General features: G+C 42.7%; 1 protein-coding gene across 1 annotated transcript in view; it reads right to left on the bottom strand.

Annotated features, from left to right (window-relative positions):
• NWD1 (NACHT and WD repeat domain containing 1) overlaps positions 1 to 17860 on the bottom strand; it is a 78621-nt gene that overhangs the window by 13000 nt on the left and 47761 nt on the right. Inside the window, 7 exon segments of the mRNA XM_033955965.1 lie at positions 278 to 432; positions 1273 to 1363; positions 3918 to 4190; positions 5751 to 5938; positions 8400 to 8411; positions 10775 to 10897; positions 16373 to 16570. Of these exon segments, the coding sequence (XP_033811856.1) occupies positions 278 to 432; positions 1273 to 1363; positions 3918 to 4190; positions 5751 to 5938; positions 8400 to 8411; positions 10775 to 10897; positions 16373 to 16570 (1040 nt within the window).

Here is a 17860-nt window from a genome sequence, read left to right as displayed (position 1 = left end):
GATTAAGTGTACAGTCCTCGATGAAGACTACCTCAACTTTGTTGGTTGGGCTGAGAACTCTTCAGCAGCCGTTCATATATCACAACTTTATTTCTTTCCTGTGCGACTGATGACTGGACCTTCTATAATAGCAATTCTCTCTTTACCACCTACGAGGATTCTGGCTAAGCAGCTTACAATCATCTTGCAAATATCTAGGCAAGTGCAAAGTTAACATCCCCAAGAGTGATAACAAAGAGACCAGTGCGTGGACTGAGATTAGATGTGCTCTCCTTACTCGAATAGTTTCATCCTGGGATCCTGTGATGGCGATCTCCTTGCTAGTACAGACCACAGCTGTTTCCACCACATCCTCATGTTCTAAGTCCACGGCAAGGTGCCTCCTCAGTGCATTATATTCTGATTGGAATATTCGTACGTACTTTCCAAAGCCTAAAATGAGCAAATCTTGAATTCAAACTTTTTTTTTCAGACTCTACTGCCTATTAATGGGGCAATTTTTAGGCTGGCTCCATTGCAGACCTACAAGTGAATTTTCAAATGAAAGCTCTCGAGGCAGAAAAGGGGAGGTTCCAGGAGTGGCTACAGTGGCCAATACCAGAGAAATCTTGGGCTAGGTATCCTCAGGAAGTAAAAAGGTAGTTTAACTTCCACAGGACAGTTTCTAATTGTTTTACTTAGAAAACAATCTGATTGCTTTACTCAGGTAGCATGTCAGGAAAAATCCTAGGGCTGGGAGAATTTCTACTAATTGTGTCAGTTAGGGGAGGGTCCGAAGAGGAGAACCACTAGTTCTGCAAATTTAGTAAATGTGATTTTTAGCCATTTCCTGGAATTTAAATTTTCTGTATGGGCTGTACCCAAAGAGGCATCTGGTTTGTCAGTTATTCACATCCATCATGTACCCCAGTATGCTTTGATTTTGGGAGAAATCATCATCATGGTGTGATTTGTACTGGAAGATACCAGAAAATTAAGAGTCTTGAAAGACTCTCTTTTGTCCCATCAAAAAGGACTCAAGAGCTGTGATGGCCTCTCAAGTACCCAAATGGGGTGGGACAATGAGATCTGACTAACTATTTTTTCTCCTTATGGTACGAGAAACTAGAGAGGGCAGAGGCAGAATTGGCTTTTATGGCTGTCCTCTCAATCCAGAGGGTGTCCATTGCTCATGCCTAAAAGCACCCCAAGTCAGGACAAGAAGTGAACCAGTGGTTACAAAACTATAGTTGTGGTTTAATGTTGGATGCTGTGATTAAATATGGCTGATACCTGCAAGAAAGAGGCTTTCATCTTCAGAGACTGCCACAAGTTTAACACAGCAGGGCATCTTTTCCAAAGAGATGGTTCCACTAGCAGATATCTATGAGGAAAACAGATCAGAATCTGAGTGAAAAGATGCAACACCAGGAAGAATCCCAGAATTGCAGAGAACAGGTGACAGAGGCGGAATTGTTATTCCTCAGCTCCTGAAGCTTAGGGATAGATTCTATGGCATATTTACATAAATTTACATACAGAATAATGTGCATTCTGCTTTGTATAATCAAAATCATTCTCATGTTTGGGTGGGGAAAAATCCTACTGATCAGTGCAGAGAAAGGAGGAAGGGGGATGAGATGGGATTTTGGGTAGCAGGGAAAAGGAAAAGGGACAGGAGGTTGGGGAGGATAGTACAGATTTCTTAATGGATAAAGTAAGCAACTGCTCATCTCATTCAGATGCCTACACTACACAGTCAAATAAGGTTAACAAAGGGTTTGCAACTTCCATGTGGGGTTTTTTTTTTCATGTTTTTGTGCATATTGTATGCACACAAACTTTTTTTTGCACATGCAGATCAATTGTATTCATATTAATTCATAAGTATATGCACAGGCTTTGAAATTGTAAGCACCCTTCAAAAGCGCAGCCAGACTTTGAATCAGCTTTGACATAAGAACATAAGAAGAGCCTTACTGGATCAGCCCAATGGTCCCTCAAGCCCAGTAGCCCATACTCACGGTGGCCAGCCCAGGTCACTAGTACCTAGCTAAAACCCAAAGAGGAGCAACATTCCATGCTACCCAATCCAGGGCAAGCAGAGGCTTCCCCTCTTTCTTAATAACAGACTATAGACTTTTCCTCCAGAAATTTGTCCAAACCTTTCTTAAAACCAGTTTCACTATCTGCTTTTACCACAACCTTTGGCACTGTTTTCTTTCCACTCATAACCTCGGAACTACCTCAAGGGTAGGGGGGAGAGTTTAGGGTTGGGACTATAACTGTTTTATTTCAACATTAGGTTTAGGAAGGGGGGCTCCTTATGTCACTTTGAAAAATTTGATGACTTGGAATGCATGTTCCTTTTCTGCTTGGATTTGCGTGTACCCTGTTGACACTGTCTGTTATTCTTGTTTCTGCTGCTTTGTTGTCATCAATAAAAATTGTTTAAACATAAGCTTGTAAGCACCCCTATGAATCAAATATGTATTCGTGAATATGCATCCCTAGTCTTTGCCTATGCCCCAACTGTTCCCATCTTCTCTTTCACCCTTCTCCCCTTTCCCTGCACTAATTGACTCCAACTTGAAGAAGAGTAGCTTTATCTCAGGCCACATCCTCTAATTTTCTGCCCAGGATCTAACTGAAGATTTGAGCCATGGAAAACACCAGAAAGGAGACCTTCACCCAAGGCAGCAGCTCTCCTCCTTCTGCCAGTCAATCAGCACGTGTGAGCAGGGGAACAGGGGACATATCTATAACCATATGCCTGAGTGCAGACAACCCAGCTACCCAATGCATCTCTAACTCACTCCTCATCACTCTGTGGATTCAGAGGAGGCTGCATTATTCTGCAGCAGTTACAGAATCCCAGGGGTCCTGATTAGAGAATGACGCGTGGACAAATTTTTCACCGTCCCTGCAGGAACTCAAATTTCCCTGTCCCGTCCCTGTGAGTTTCTTCATTGTCACTGGCCTGTTCCTGTAAGCTCTGCCTTAACTGCACAAGCTTCAAACACTTATGATTTTAAAGTGTTTTAGGCTTGTGAAGATGAGGACAGAGCTTAGGCATTGGTGGAATGAGGCATTATGACATCATAATCTGAGCTCTAGAATGTTGCCACTTATGATTTTAAAGTGCTTGAGGCTTGTGCAGATGAGGACGGAGCTTAGGCATTGGTGGAATGAGGAATTATGACATCACAATCTTAGCTGTAGAATGTTGCTACTTATGATTTTAAAGTGTTTGAGGCTTGTGCAGATGAGGACAGAGCTTGCAGGAATGGGGCAGGGGCAGGAAAAGAACTTGCCGGGATGGGAAAATGAGTTCCCCTGGGGACGGGGAAAAATTTGTCCCCCTGTCATTCTCTAGTCCTGACTGTAACTATGAAAATCGGAGCTTTGCTCCCTAATAAATTCACAGTTAGAAGGGCAAACATATAAGAACTAGATTTAAGTTCAAGATAAAAGTAGAAAACAAACTAGAATTTTAAAAAGTCTAGGAGTCAAGTTATTGAAGCAATCATAAAACAGACAAGTGCATCTCATTGTCTAAAACCTTCTGAAAAAGAATAAGTTTTGCAGGAAAAATAATCAGGAAAGATAAACCTTTTGCAAAACACACTGGGAAAATTTAGCCAGATATGTGAAAGGCATTCTTTTTGGGCCAAAGTCCCCCATATTTTCGACTGTTTTCATGCATAGATCATTTTTTTGGTAGATTTTACACACCTTTCTTCCTTTGTGCAATAGCAGTACAGTATCTCACAACTGTGCAAACCAAACAAACTCATTTTGTCCTATTTGTAATTAAAACTGAAATTAGCTTCAATTTCCAGTTACTACCTTGCTGCTCAAAGTTTCTCTCATCTTCTAAAATAACCAGAAAACCTGAAATCCAAAAGGTTTTGCTCCCAACACCTCAACCCCCTTACCACAGAAAGGGTGCCATTGCTGAATCCCACGACCATCTTCCCATACTTGGGAATCATAGTGCTACACACTGGCACCTCATCGTGAAGTACAGGCAGCTGGTGCCTGCCCTGAAGCTCCCCGCTTGTGCTATTGTAGAGGTTCAGGGTTCCTCCTTTGGAAACAGTAAGAATCACCCGCCGAGGGGGAAATACTGACGTACAGGTTTGGAGATCCGGAGCATCACCCGACACTTGAAAAACAGGTTCCAAAGCATCCAGGGTCCAGACATTGATCTAGCAATAAAAGAGAAAGGACAAGTCTTTCAAATGTGATTTTCGGGTATGATTTTTAGAAATGAGAAGGAAGGATGGTCCAGGAAAATGCACTAGAATGAGGGACTTAGGGGCCAGAAAAGACAATTTCAGTAGCTTTATTTAGCCAAATTGAGGGTGGCCCTAAATGTAGACCAGTTGGCCAGCTCTGTAGTTCAGCCAAAGTGCTGTTACATATTATTTACATCTTAGATCTTACATTTAGATCTGAAAATAGTATGAAGTTGAGTTTGGAGGGTAAGATGTTTGTCATGTTAAGATTGGGGCAAAAATGATGTCTGTAGCAGGTGCCAAGCTCTGGAATGCGCTGCCTGGTATTCTGCGATTCTGTGATGGGAAAATTTTTCCCTTAAATTTACAAGTTCAATACTGGGGGAGGGGGGGTAATTTTTAGTTTATTATTTAACAATATAAGAATGATAGGGGGAAATGTTATCATATGATACATATGTTTTATAGTTGCTATGGAAGGGTGGGGAGGGAGGGAGATAAGTTATATGATTTGGATTATTGCTGATTATTAAGTGTTCTATTTAATGTTAAAATGTTTGAACTCACTCTCACACTTATTGTAAGTTTTAAAATGAATAAAGATTTTATAAAAGAAAAAAGAAAATGTTGAAAACTTCATGTGCTAATGCTATTTGCTGTTAATGCTTTCTCGTCCTGTAAAAGTTTTTATGAGATTTTGTCTTTCCATCTTGAAGGATGAATTTAAAAGAAGGTTTTAATAATGATATCATTAGTTAATGTTTTATTGTGTTTGTCTTGTCGAAACATGTTTAGCATTTGTAATATGTATGCATGTAATTTTGTAAACCGCATAGTTTTTATGCGGTATATAAATTTTTAAATAAATAAATCTTAGGCCACTGAGTGGAGTCGCATCTAATGCAATATGTTATCCTTATGAAATGAACACTACGAAAATCAGTTTTTCAAAGCCATTTAACTACAGAAGTTTTTACTTACCCAGTAACTCCTGGATTCTATATAAGGCAATAAATTAACTACACATGATTAAGATATGTAAATGAACAACCCTAATTTGCTCTCTCTCTCTCTCTCTCTTTGGATTTTAAGAGCGACATCTTTCCTAAATTCTAATCAGAGTCATTACAGGTAGGGCAGTGGTCTCAAACTCACGGCCCGGGGGCCACATGCGGCCCCCCAGGTACTATTTTGAGGCCTGAGCAAGGGACATCGACGCCTTCTTGAAAGTTCAAGGTTACTGGCCACGAGCCACTACTCCTCAGGCTCTCGGTATGTTTATCGTAATCACAAAAGTAAAATCAAAGTTTCTTGATCATATGTCTCTTTAGCTATAAATGACAATATTATTATTAAGACTTAGCCAAAAGGAAAGATTTATAAACTATAAAGAGTTTTACCTCATGCAAAATTGTTATTTCTTTAATAAGACATGAACTATTTTTTTTGCGGCCCTCCATGTACCTACAAATTCAAAATGTGGCCCTGCAAAGGGTTTGAGTTTGAGACCACTGAGGTAGCTTCTCATACCTGGGAACCGCATACAGAATAAACAACGCCATTCTTCTCATCCACATGGAGCAGAAAGGAGTGGCAGTGCCCGGCGTGGTCTTCCTGAACAGAGTGTCTCTCTTTCCCAGTCACCAGATTCCACAGGCGCAGCGTGTGGTCCAGGGCACACGAGGCAGCCTGCGTCCCTTTCCCGAACACTTTCACACCTCGCACCTCCGCTGCAACACAACCAAAGTGACACACCTCAACATTTCCACTGGATCACCCGCTAGGGCCAGTAAAGCCCCTTTCCAAAATATTTTATGATAAATCATCATACAGGCTGGGCTGGCAGATCCTGTTGCTTGTTTAAACTAAGTGATATTTCTATTTTAAAATAAAAAAAATTAATGAGAATTGGGGTGTTTGTCACTTTGACATAGTTAAGACCACTGATGATGCAAGCAAGAAATGAAGTCAAGTTCTTCATGTAAAACGATTCGCTGCCGAGATCTTGTGCTTTATGTGTGAAAATTATAAGAAGATTCACAATGAGCGTTGGGATGTTTGACAATTGATCAACACTATATTGTAATGGACTCAGAAGTTATCAAACACTCGCTGTACTGCTATGAAACTATTAGGGGATCACACATCCATTCAGAACATAATGCACAAAGCATACAAAGAAAGCAACAGAACAAAAAAAATGTGTGGAGAAAAACAGACCTCACTTATATAGCTCCTTGATTTATAGGAAATCTCTTGGAGCAAATGTCATCATAAGGTCTGTGAAAATGCTCCACAATATAAACAAATATCAATCCTTTCATTCACGCTTCAATTTCAAAACTATTCTATTTCATTATGTATCTTCAAATTGTGAATCCTCTATAGTCATTTGTAGCGATATGATTTTTCATTGTTTATGAAACATGAATGTGATTTTATAGAGAATCTAAAGCAGGGGTGTCCAACCTTGTGGCTTCCCTGGGCCGCATTGGCCGAAAAAAAAAAAATGTTTCTGGGGCCGCGCAAACGCTGCAGCAAGACAGAGGAGGGAGCCAGCAAGACGGTAAACACCCAGGGGCAGCAGAGGAAAACACTGCATTGCTCTCTACCGGGGCCACACAAAATATTTCACTGGGCCGCATGCAGCCCTCGGGCCGCAGGTTGGACACCCCTGATCTAAAGGATCAGAGGAATCATTCAATGTGTACTTAATAAATAGTAGTTAGAAGCCTATAGTCTGGCTGCCCTGGGTAGGTCTGTTCTTACTATCAGAAGCTAAGCAGCATCGGGCCTGGCTACTACCTGGATGGGAGACCACCTGGGAATACCAAGTGCTGTAGGCTGAGGGGCTCTATATTGGGCAGCAGTGACATAGGTCTAGATTCACTGAACTTGCCTAAGCGATCTGATCCATGGCCAAGCCTTCACGGGCACAAAGCGTCTTCATGAAAAATTGCAGCAATCGGAGGTAGGCATGCCCCACAGTGACCCCGTAGAGTGATCCAAATGCATGCGCAGACCATCCTCTCTTCCTGGAGATGCGATCCGCACATGCGTTTGCAAAACGGGGAGGGGGGGGTGGCTGCACTCACTGGACCCACAAGAATCATTTAACAACGCCATAGTGCAGCCCTGCGCACACAAATGTAACAACCATCCACCCCGAAGCACTGAAGAGCAGACAGAGAGCCCCTACTCCCCTCCCCACTAAGAACTCAATGCTAGGGGTGGGGGGAGTAAATGTGGCAGCTAAACAGAGGCTCAGTAATTGCCCAGATCCTTCAGAGCTGTCAGTGTATGTGGAGCCACACATCCCTCATTAAAGGCAACAATGCTTGACCTCTCCTCTGCTTCAGCTCTAGAAGAGCCAGCGATATCCAGTCAAGGAGAAACAGCAGGGGCAAAAAGTGTGGGAGTGAGATACGGAAAAGAGACATTACCGAACTGGGAAAGAATGTGACGGCCAGAGAGCAGGGGAGAGGGAAAGAGAAACCAAGTGATCCTACCCCCTTTCTGATGCCATAGTGCAGCCCCACTTTTAACCCGCACATTAAAAACACAGGCTGACACGGCAGCAGGGAGTAGAGAGCAGGGTGGCAGAGAGCTTTTTGCACAAGGGAGATGTTTGATGGTTTCAGGGCTGGTGCACTGGGATTTTATGGCGGCAGAGAGCAGGACAGTTGGCAAGGACGTGAGCAACTGGTCCTCAGCAGCCGCTTCTTTTTTGATCGGCCAGCCCAATCGGATTTCCTGAATTTGTTTAGTGAATCGCTGCCTTCCTACTTTTGCATGTCATTTCTCCTCATTTGCATGCGCAGATCGGATCGGGAGGAAGGTTAGTGAATCGGGTCGGAGTCACAAAGTGGTCGGAAACTAGTCGGGACACGATCGGTAAGCTTTGCGAATCTAGGCCATAGTGGAGCCACACACTGCATGGGAGACGGCAATGGCAAACCACTCCTGTCCTCTGCCATGGAACATCACAAGGTGAATTCCTCACTGTGCTTGTCAGTAGCCAACTCATCATCCATCCATAGCAGCTAGAATGTGATTTTACATGGAATCATTCAATATATACTTAATATATAGCAGCTAGCATTGAATAACTCAAAATGGTACTTATCTTAATCTCATTAGTGCTTATAAACAGAACTTCCAAAGTACTGTGCGCCTCACACTTCAGTCCTTCTAATCCACTGTGGGCTAGATTCACTAAGGACAACAATCGTGTCCTGACTACTTTGCGACCTCTTTGCGACCCAATTTTCCTCCGACCCGATTCAATAGCCTCGTGGCCAATCATCCTCCGATCCGATCCGCACATGCAAATGAGGGGAAACGGCATGTAAAGTAGGCAGGCAGCGATTCACTAACGAAAAACTGGAACACCGACTGGGCTGGCTGATCAAGAAACAAGCGACTGCTGGGGACCAGTCACTCACTTCCTTTCCGACTACATCTCTTGCTCTTTGCCCCGACTCTCCTGTTCTCTGCCCCGATTGTCACCCTGCTTCTGCCCCGACTCTCCTTGCCTTCCCCGCAGTGTGAGCCCGTGGTTTTAACCCGTGGGTTTAAAGCGGGTTAAAACCACAGGTTCACAAGGTAAAAAAAAGGTCGCTGCTCTGAAAGTATACGCAGACCATCTACAGATGGTCTGCGCATGCGTTGGGATTGCTATTCAATGATCTGTGCAGTCAGTTGGGGTCATGATTCTGATCGTCCCCATTTGCACGAGGACGTGTCATGAATCTGCCCCCCCGGCCACGGATCAGATCGGTAGGGGAGTTTAGTGAATATGGCCCTTAGCCTTTCATGCCAAAATCCTGGCCATTTTGAAGAGATTGATAAAGCAGGATGTTAGTGCAAAAGTGAAAAGAATTTTGATATCCCCTGAAACAGCATTTTTGAAGCGAAACAGAAGGGCATCTTGTTGGGATTTTGGCATGAAAGACACAGTGGAGAAGGATTGAAATGTGAGATCATATCTCTTTATATGTGGCCATTTTGAAGAGACTGATGCAGTTGCTCAAGTGACCATTTTCAATAGGATGTCTAAGTCTGAGTTTCCCATAAAACATCCAAATTTGAAGGCATTGTAAAGGCCATTTTTGAAACCAAATTGCTAGACATTCCCCCCCCCCCAAAAAAAAAAAAAACAAAAAAAACAAATTTAAATTGTCTTTTTGGACATCCAGGCCGCCAAAACATTCAAAGTTGTACCCAATTTTTGACCCAAAAAATGTCCAAGTTGGAAACATCCAAATGGTCTGCATTTGGACCTAGGAGGGGCCAATCTTCTAAAGGACCAGCCACACAGACAGGCCCATAGAGCAATGGAGCACCTTAGAGGGCAACGCTGTGAACTTCTCATAAAGAGTGCCAGATGTACATCTCACCATAACCCCCTTATAATTTAAGGTGAGCCCCCCAACGACCCCCTAATACCTACTATACCAACTTGTCTACCACCCCAATAGCCCTTATGGCTACAGGTGGGTTATGGTGGGTTTTGATGGGCTCATACTTAACACCATAGATGTTGTGGTTAGAATGCCTTAAGGACCTGGGTCCTCCTCTCTATGGCTCACTAGCCCATCCACCAGGTTACTTAAGACACTTGTGTAATGCTCTACTAGGCTTTCCCATACCAAGTGCTGCTGTTCTAGAAACAGTTATGTACTCTTTCATTCAGATTTTTGGAGGGGGGAGTTAGTAAGCAGTGAGGGAGTGTGGGGAATCATACCTGAATGTATCCAGTGGTCATCTGGTCAGTTTGGATACCTTTTTGGTACTTAGACACTTCTACAACAGGTCTAGCTCTGAACATCTAAGTTCTCTGTCCAGGACATCATAGAAAAGATTTGATTATCACTGCAAGACGTCCAAGCTAAGCAGGCCTAAAACCTGTCCAAAAACATGCCCATAACAAGCCTCCCAACACCCCCTCCCCCCCTTAGAACTCTGGATGCACCACAGGAGGAATGTCTCACTAGATATCCAAGAAAATAGTTTTGATTATAGGCACTTGAATGTCCTGGCAATTAGGACATCCAAGAGCTGCTTAGGCAGGTTTTTCTGACGTTTTTCTTTTTTGAAAATGTCCCTAATAGTTGCTCACGTGACACATGCCTAATTGTTACGCATTACAATGATGGATGCTTAAGTGACCAGCAACATCCCCAGCCTGGACACAACCTGAGATCTCCTATATTTTGCATTTTTTAATCCATGAATATACTTTTAACTGAGTGAGGGGTAGGTAATTTGTAGCCTGCCCTTTTACCCAAGTAAATCATTTCTGAAAATTGTCTTCATATTGTATCTGAACAGCATAGAAAATACAACATTCAGCCTAGGAGACCAGAGGCGATTAATATGATAGGGTGACTCTGGGCAAGTCACTTAATCCTCCACTGACCCAGGTACATTAGATAGACTATGAGCCTGCCCGGACAGAGAGGGAAAAAATGCTTAACTACCTGATTGTAAACTGCTTAATATACCTTGTTCAAGCAATATATAAAAAAAACATTTAAAGTCAAAAGGCTGACCTGAGTGACCAGCCAATGTATGAATGACCTCGATGTCCTTCACATTCCAGAGAATGATTGTACCATCCCGAGAACCTACAATCAGCAAGCTGTGTTCAGTACTGATCTCCATCACTGTAATACCTAATGAGAGAAGGCAACGTAAAAGAATATTTTGCAGCAATGTTCTCAGCCTCTAGTCACCACACTCAGCTTCGAAAATATTAACCCCCAGAACACATTCTTCTAGACCAGTGTCTCGCAAACTTTTTTTTAGCTCTGGCACACTACACGGAACAAATTTTTTCGCGGCACACTAAATTACTTGCCATTAGTTTTCAAGGACCAATCACATCAAAGAACGATGCTCATCTGGGCGGTTGTATCCTTACGCATACAGATGCTTATAACATTGACAGACTCTTTCGTATGTGACGTACATGTCCATCTATTCTAGTGTATACTTACGAAGTAAAATTGTGGAATCTCCTGGCACACCTGGTATCTCTTCGGGGCACACCACTAAGCCATGGCACACAGTTTGAGAGACACAGTTCTAACCACAACAGATGCAGCCACTTCAAGAGTGGCAACGTTTACTAATGCACCAGAGAACTACTTCGCAGAAAAAAGAAAGCACACTGGAGAGGTTAGGTGACCCTTTCCAAGGTGACAAACTGATTACACGTTGGAATACAAGGAGACGAAAGCCCTGGGTTATGATTCTGAAGAAATTCCTGGGTCATGACCTATGTTCCCTTTAAGCTGAGCATACGAGCAATTGCTCATAGATTCTAGGAGAGTTGCTCACAGATTTATACATGATTGCTCACAAAAATACTTGCATATTTGGAAAAATTGGGAGGGGGTTAGAATTTGTTGTTCACATGAATATATATATATATATATATTTTTTAGAACTTTGTCGCCCACGAGAAAAGATTTACATACGTCCAGCCAATCCTTAGAGGGAGCTTTGGTCATGACCTCGTCTGACACTCAGGCTCAGATTCTATAAAAGACACCTAAATTTAGGCACCTAGATCCGCACGCCCAGCCAATCTAGGCACCTAACTTAATTTTTTCATTGGTTTAGTGATGATAATTGAACAGCACCATTAAAAATCAATTTTAAAAAAATTAATTTTCTGGAAAGTGCCCCACTCGGTAGGTGTCTACTTCCAGGTAGACACAAATAGGGATGGATTCAGGGTGGATTTTGTGCATGGTTTGACTTTGGCACACTCATTTAGGCCAAGAAAACCCTGGCCTAAATAGCAGCGTGCCTAAGGAGGTCTATAATATGGTGTAGGGAGGCGGTATAACAAATGATATTAAACATAACATAAACATAGCAACTATGAACAAATTCCATTGGTTCAAGAAAAAAACCCTGTATTAACAATATATCTTTTTTTTAAATTATTATTATTTATTTATGCAATTTTCAAAATACATTTCCAAGCATAAACATCTTGAACAGAAAGAAACATAAATAAAATCACCAATTTACGAAGAACAACAAATCATATTTCAAAAATTCAATTAATTCTGTCATTCTCAAGTCCTCATCATCTAGAGATACCAGGATTCATTAAGTGACTAAACATAATATAGGAAACAAGGAAAGAAGAAAAAGACAGCCTATAATGGTAGGAGATTGATTCTTCATTTAGAGGTTGTCATATCTATTCTTTATCAAGGCGTTTTAGAGACAAAAACCCAGTCAGCTGGGATGGATCAAAGAAAACATATTTAAAGGATTTATATCTAATTACGGATTATAAATTTTCCTAAAATCCCTATGACAACTCCTCACAATATGTTCAAGAGATATCTCTTGGAGGTTCTGAATGTTCCAGAACAATCATTACCCCCTCTTGCTAAAGTGTATTATCTTCCTGATAAGAAATGCCAGGAACAATTAGATCAAAATTGTCAGGATAAGCCTTTGGATGTTTCCGAATTATTGGAAACTTCTGAGGAAACTCTTGTGAAACCAGCAACGTTACTAGTAACAGTGGCGTTAGCGCCTGATAAGGACTGGATAATGAGATTATTTTTTAAGAATAAGTCAAAAAAATTTTTGGGACAAAAAATATTAATGTTTCCTGATGTTTCCAAGGACACTCAGAGAAGAAGGAGAGAATTTTTGTTGATGAGACCAGCGGTTACTTCTATTGGTGGTGTTTTTTTCTTACGCTATCCATGCAAAAACAAACATCTTTTATCATTTAATAATTTGTTTTCTCAGGTACTTTAGCTAGATTGTGAGCCTTCGGGACAGTTAGGGAATTTCCAAGTACCTAATTTTTACTTTTATTTTATTGTAACCCATTCTGGGCTCTTGGGAGGATGAGCTATAAAAATGAACAAATAAATAAACACCTAATGGTGCCCAAGACTGCTTAGACACCACTAGGCATGATTCTATAAAAGTTGACAACCATGAATGACGCCTATGAGTTAGACGCCATGTATTGAATCAGGGTCTCACTCTGTATTGCTTTTTTCTAATTCCAACTCTACTGCTTGCTCACTGTGCATGACCTTGGGTCAAATCATTTCATCACCCTGACACAGATTCTCTACATGGTCTTGGACAACTCATTTTATCTCCCTGTACTTTCAGAACCCTGTCAATCTTGCTTTCAAGTTAATTTGATCATATTTCTCCTGTTTTCCATAAACATCATTGGTTACCTGGTACAATACAGATTTCATGATAAGATCCTGTTCTTAGCCCAGAAAGTTTTTTTTATTGGTATCCCTTCGTACCTTAGGTCTCTGCTGATTCCATACTGTCCATCTAGATATCTTTGCTCCTCTAACACAAATTAGGTGGTTATTCCTTCACTTAAGAAATTGTTTCTTGCTTCTTGGGATTCAGTGTTTTCTTGTACTGCCCCTGCACTTTAGAATTCGTTACCCACTGATAATTGCACTGAATCCTCTCTTCCAAAATATAACACCTTAGGGCAGGGATCTCAAAGTCCCTTCTTGAGGGCCGCAATCCAGTCAGGTTTTCAGGATTTCCCCAATGAATATGCATGAGATCTATGTGCATGCACTGCTTTCAATGCATATTCATTGGGGAAATCCTGAAAACCCGACTGGATTGCGGCCCTCAAGGAGGGACTTTGAGATCCCTGCCTTAGGAGATATTCTATAAATGGCGCCGGCAGGTGCCCTACCAGCGCCTAATTGAGAAACACCATTTAAAATGGCGAAAACTGATAGAAATAAAGCGCCTGCCAGTGCCTAAATAAAAGGCACCAGAACTGTGCCTACATAGGCACTTTTCGGTGCTTAATGCCACTATGGGCGTGGCTATCGTCAGAAGTGGTGGTAAAAGCTGAAAAGCATCTACTTAGGCGCGATTTACAACATAGATAGGCGCTGGAAATATAGGCCTGGAAAACCCTGGCCTACATTTCCAGAGCCTATCTTTCACAGAGGCCCGATTCTCTATAGGATGCTGTCATGTGATTGATACGCGATCAGAAGACGCTTTTTTATTGGCACCCTATAGAGAAAGCACACCGGGCTTTTTAGATGAGCCTTTGCAGATTAAGGGCTAGATTCACTAACCTGCCTGATCTTGACCGATCCGTGTCTGATCCGGGCAGGTCCAATGGATTCTTCAACCAGTAATATTCAAATGGGGGCAATCGGAGGAACGCCCCCCATCTGCCAGCACAGATCGCTAGTGTGCGATCCCGACACAAGCGCAGATGGTCTGCGCATGCATCTAAGACCCGCGCCTTTATTTTTTACTTTACTTTTTAGCCCAGCGAGCCCGTGGTTTTAACCTGCTTTAAACCCACAGGTTAAAACCATGGGCTCACTGAGCGGGGAAGGGCAGGAGAGATTCGGGGGAGAGCAGGGCGGCAGGCAGGGGAGATTTAGGCGGCGATTCGGGGGAGAGCAGGGCAGCTGGCATGAGAGATTCAGGGCAGCAGAGAGCAGGGCATGTATAGCAGGGCAGAGAGCAGGGCAGCAATGGAGCTGGAGAGTTGGAAAGGACGTTTGTGACTGATCCCCAGCAGTCGCTTCCTGGGTTGATCGGCCAGCCCAGTTGGATCGTAAAATTTTTGTTGTGAATCGCGTCGCTGCCTACTTTGCATGCCGTTCCCCTCATTTGCATGCGTGAATTGGAATCAGATCGGCAGAGAGGTAAGTGAATCGGGCCGGAGTAAATTCGGGTTGCAAAGTGGTTGCAAACTGATCGGTTTGTTTAGTGAATCTAGCCCTTTGTTTATCTTGCAGTCTTAGATATGATTATTTGGTTTTATCCTTTTTTCTTCTCTTTTGTGTCCTGCATTGTTGTGTACTGTATTTAGGTTATATTATCATTATGCTAATACTCCCCCCCCCTTCCCTGGCCTTGGCCAATTGAATCTATTTACTGTATATGTGTATCGTATGGTTTTAACTGTTCCGTTAGCAGTTTTTTGTTCATTGCCATGATAGATCTCAAATGGCAGTATATTAAAATTCTCATAAATAAATTAACACATGAAATAAACAAATAAATAAACACATGAAAAAAGCTTCAGACTTCCTGGTTCAGTGCATTAATCAACAGAACAGCATCTTCTCACTATCCCCTCCTTGAAAGTAATAGGTACACTTCCCCCTCCGTATTCACGGGGGTTAGGGGCAGAGCAGGCCCGCAAATATGGAAAAACCGTGAATAATATTCGGGCCAGTTCTACCCTTATCCCCGGCTTCCCATGGCTATTTTTAGCCCTGTAAGTCTTCCTCCTTTAAGCCTTACCTGGTGGTCTAGCGGGTTTTCTGGCAGGAGCGATCTTCCCACGCTCCTGCCCCGTGCAGATCGCTCACAGGAAATGGCTGCCTTGAGCTCCTGTAGTCTCTCGAGCCATTTCCTGTGAGCGATCTGCACGGGGCAGGAACGTGGGAAGATCGCTCCTGCCTGAAAACCCGCTAGACCACCAGGTAAGACTTAAGGGGGGGACTTACAGGGCTAAAAAAAAAAAAAAAAAGCCTGATAAATTTAAAATTATTTTTTGGTCAAAAATCGCGGATAACTGAATCCGTAGATATGGAATTCGCGAATATGGAGGGGGAAGTGTTCTAGGCGATCTACTACCTTTTCGGTTATAGTCCCTCAGCTCTGGAATAATCTACTAAATTATGTGCGTGGTGAACCCTCATTAGAAAAATTTTAAGGTTCTTTAAAAAATTTCCTGTATAAAGACGCATTTGAGACATAGATAAGATAACTTGTTTAAAGTTAAAATCTTATACCCTAATATTTCGTCTCAATCAGTCCTTATTTATAGGATGCAAACTTTTTCCTCTTTCTTTCTTCTTCTGTACTTTCTTATCTTCCCTCTTTGCTACCCTCCTGATGTGCTCCCCATAAATGTCTCTTTATTTTCTTTAATGATTGTAGTTCATCCCCCTCTCCTTTTGTATCGGTAATTAAATATGTACGTATATATTTTATTTGTAATTAATCGCCTTATAATTTGTCCCCTATTTTTAACTTGTAATACGCATTGAAATAGTTGATATTGCATGCACAACAAATTTTAATAAACTTGAAATTTGATTAATCACTACTCCACAGGAATTGATATTCGATTCTACCTTGCTTGAATCCAGTAATTGTGGTCTGAAGGGCTCCACCAGGAGGCAGGAAAAAGCCACACAGTGGGATGAATATCGGATGGGGGTATGCTCTTAACCATCTTATACACTGCTGGCAGACTTCACCAATGAGAGAGGGGTAGGAAGATGCAAAAAACAGGAGCCGGGCCAGCATCTCTGTGTACACAATGCTCACATCTATGTGGAGAAAAGGGAGAACACATTACCAGCCAGGCTCTTTAGGCTGTGCCAATCAGGTCAAGAGCTCTACTGCCATCCTTCTAGACCAGCAAGTTGAAACAGAAAATATCATTAACCAGAGTTTTAGCGATTTGAAACACTGTATTTTGCAAATATACACAGAGACATGAGAGAGGAGACATGATTGAGACGTTTAAATATATCACAGGCAGGATCGAGGTGGAAGAGGATATCTTCTGTCTTATAGGACCCTCGTCCACCAGAGGGCATCCGCTGAAAATCAGGGGAGGGAAATTTCATGGTGATTCCAGAAAGTATTTCTTCACAGAACGGGTGGTCGATCGTTGGAACGAACTCCCACTGCTGGTGATTGAGGCCAACAGCGTGTCAGAGTTTAAAAGTAAATGGGATATTCACGTAGGATCTCTAAGGGTGTAAAGGGGGGTGGGTCAGTAAAAACAAGGGGGTGGGTCATTAGAGTGGGCAGACTTGATGGGCTGTGGCCCTTTTCTGCCGTCAACTTCTATGTTTCTAATTGTCACTCCAGCAGTTTTGTTTCCATCATTTTAGTTAAGGGCTCCTTTTACAAAGGTGCGCTAGCGGTTTTAGTGTGCGCTTAGCGCATGTTAAAATGCCATGTGCGCTAGCCACTATTGCCTCCTTTTAAGCAGGAGGTAATTTTTCAGCTAGCGTGCGCTATAGCGCCTGCTAATCTTGTGCGTGCACTAAAAACGCTAGCGCACCTTAGTAAAAGGAGCCTTAAATGTTTACTTATTTATTTATCAAAGAAGGTCCATGTTATACTATACATTTCTGATTCTGACATTACATAATATTGCAACCTGCCAGGCAGTGGTGTAATAAGGGGGGGGGGTAGGGAGGCAGTCTGTCCTGGGCACTGTCATAGTGAGGGCACCGGCACCCCTCTTCCTCTCCACCCCCTGCTCATTCCCACTCGTCCCCCCACTGTGCGCGTGCCTTCCCTCCCCCCCTATCGTACCTCTATCTCTTTATCAGCGCAAGCCTGATGCTCATGCCAGCGTCAGCTCTCCCTCCGATGTCACTTCCAGGTCCCACCCCTAGGAAGCGACGTCAGAGGGAAAGCGGACGCAGGCAGCAAGTTGGCAATGCTGCCTGTGCCGGGAAAGTTAAGAGGTAAGGGGTATGAAGGGGTATATACACATGGCAGGGGGCTGGGGGAGTGGCGCCACCACCCTGGGCACCTCTCGCCCTCGCTATGCCACCGCTGCCACTGACACTCATTTGGCCTTCTGGATTTAAAGGTTG

Source organism: Geotrypetes seraphini, chromosome 8 (genome assembly GCF_902459505.1).
Source record: "Geotrypetes seraphini chromosome 8, aGeoSer1.1, whole genome shotgun sequence".
NCBI lineage: Eukaryota > Metazoa > Chordata > Amphibia > Gymnophiona > Dermophiidae > Geotrypetes > Geotrypetes seraphini.
This window is presented reverse-complemented; position numbering and strand designations above follow the sequence as displayed.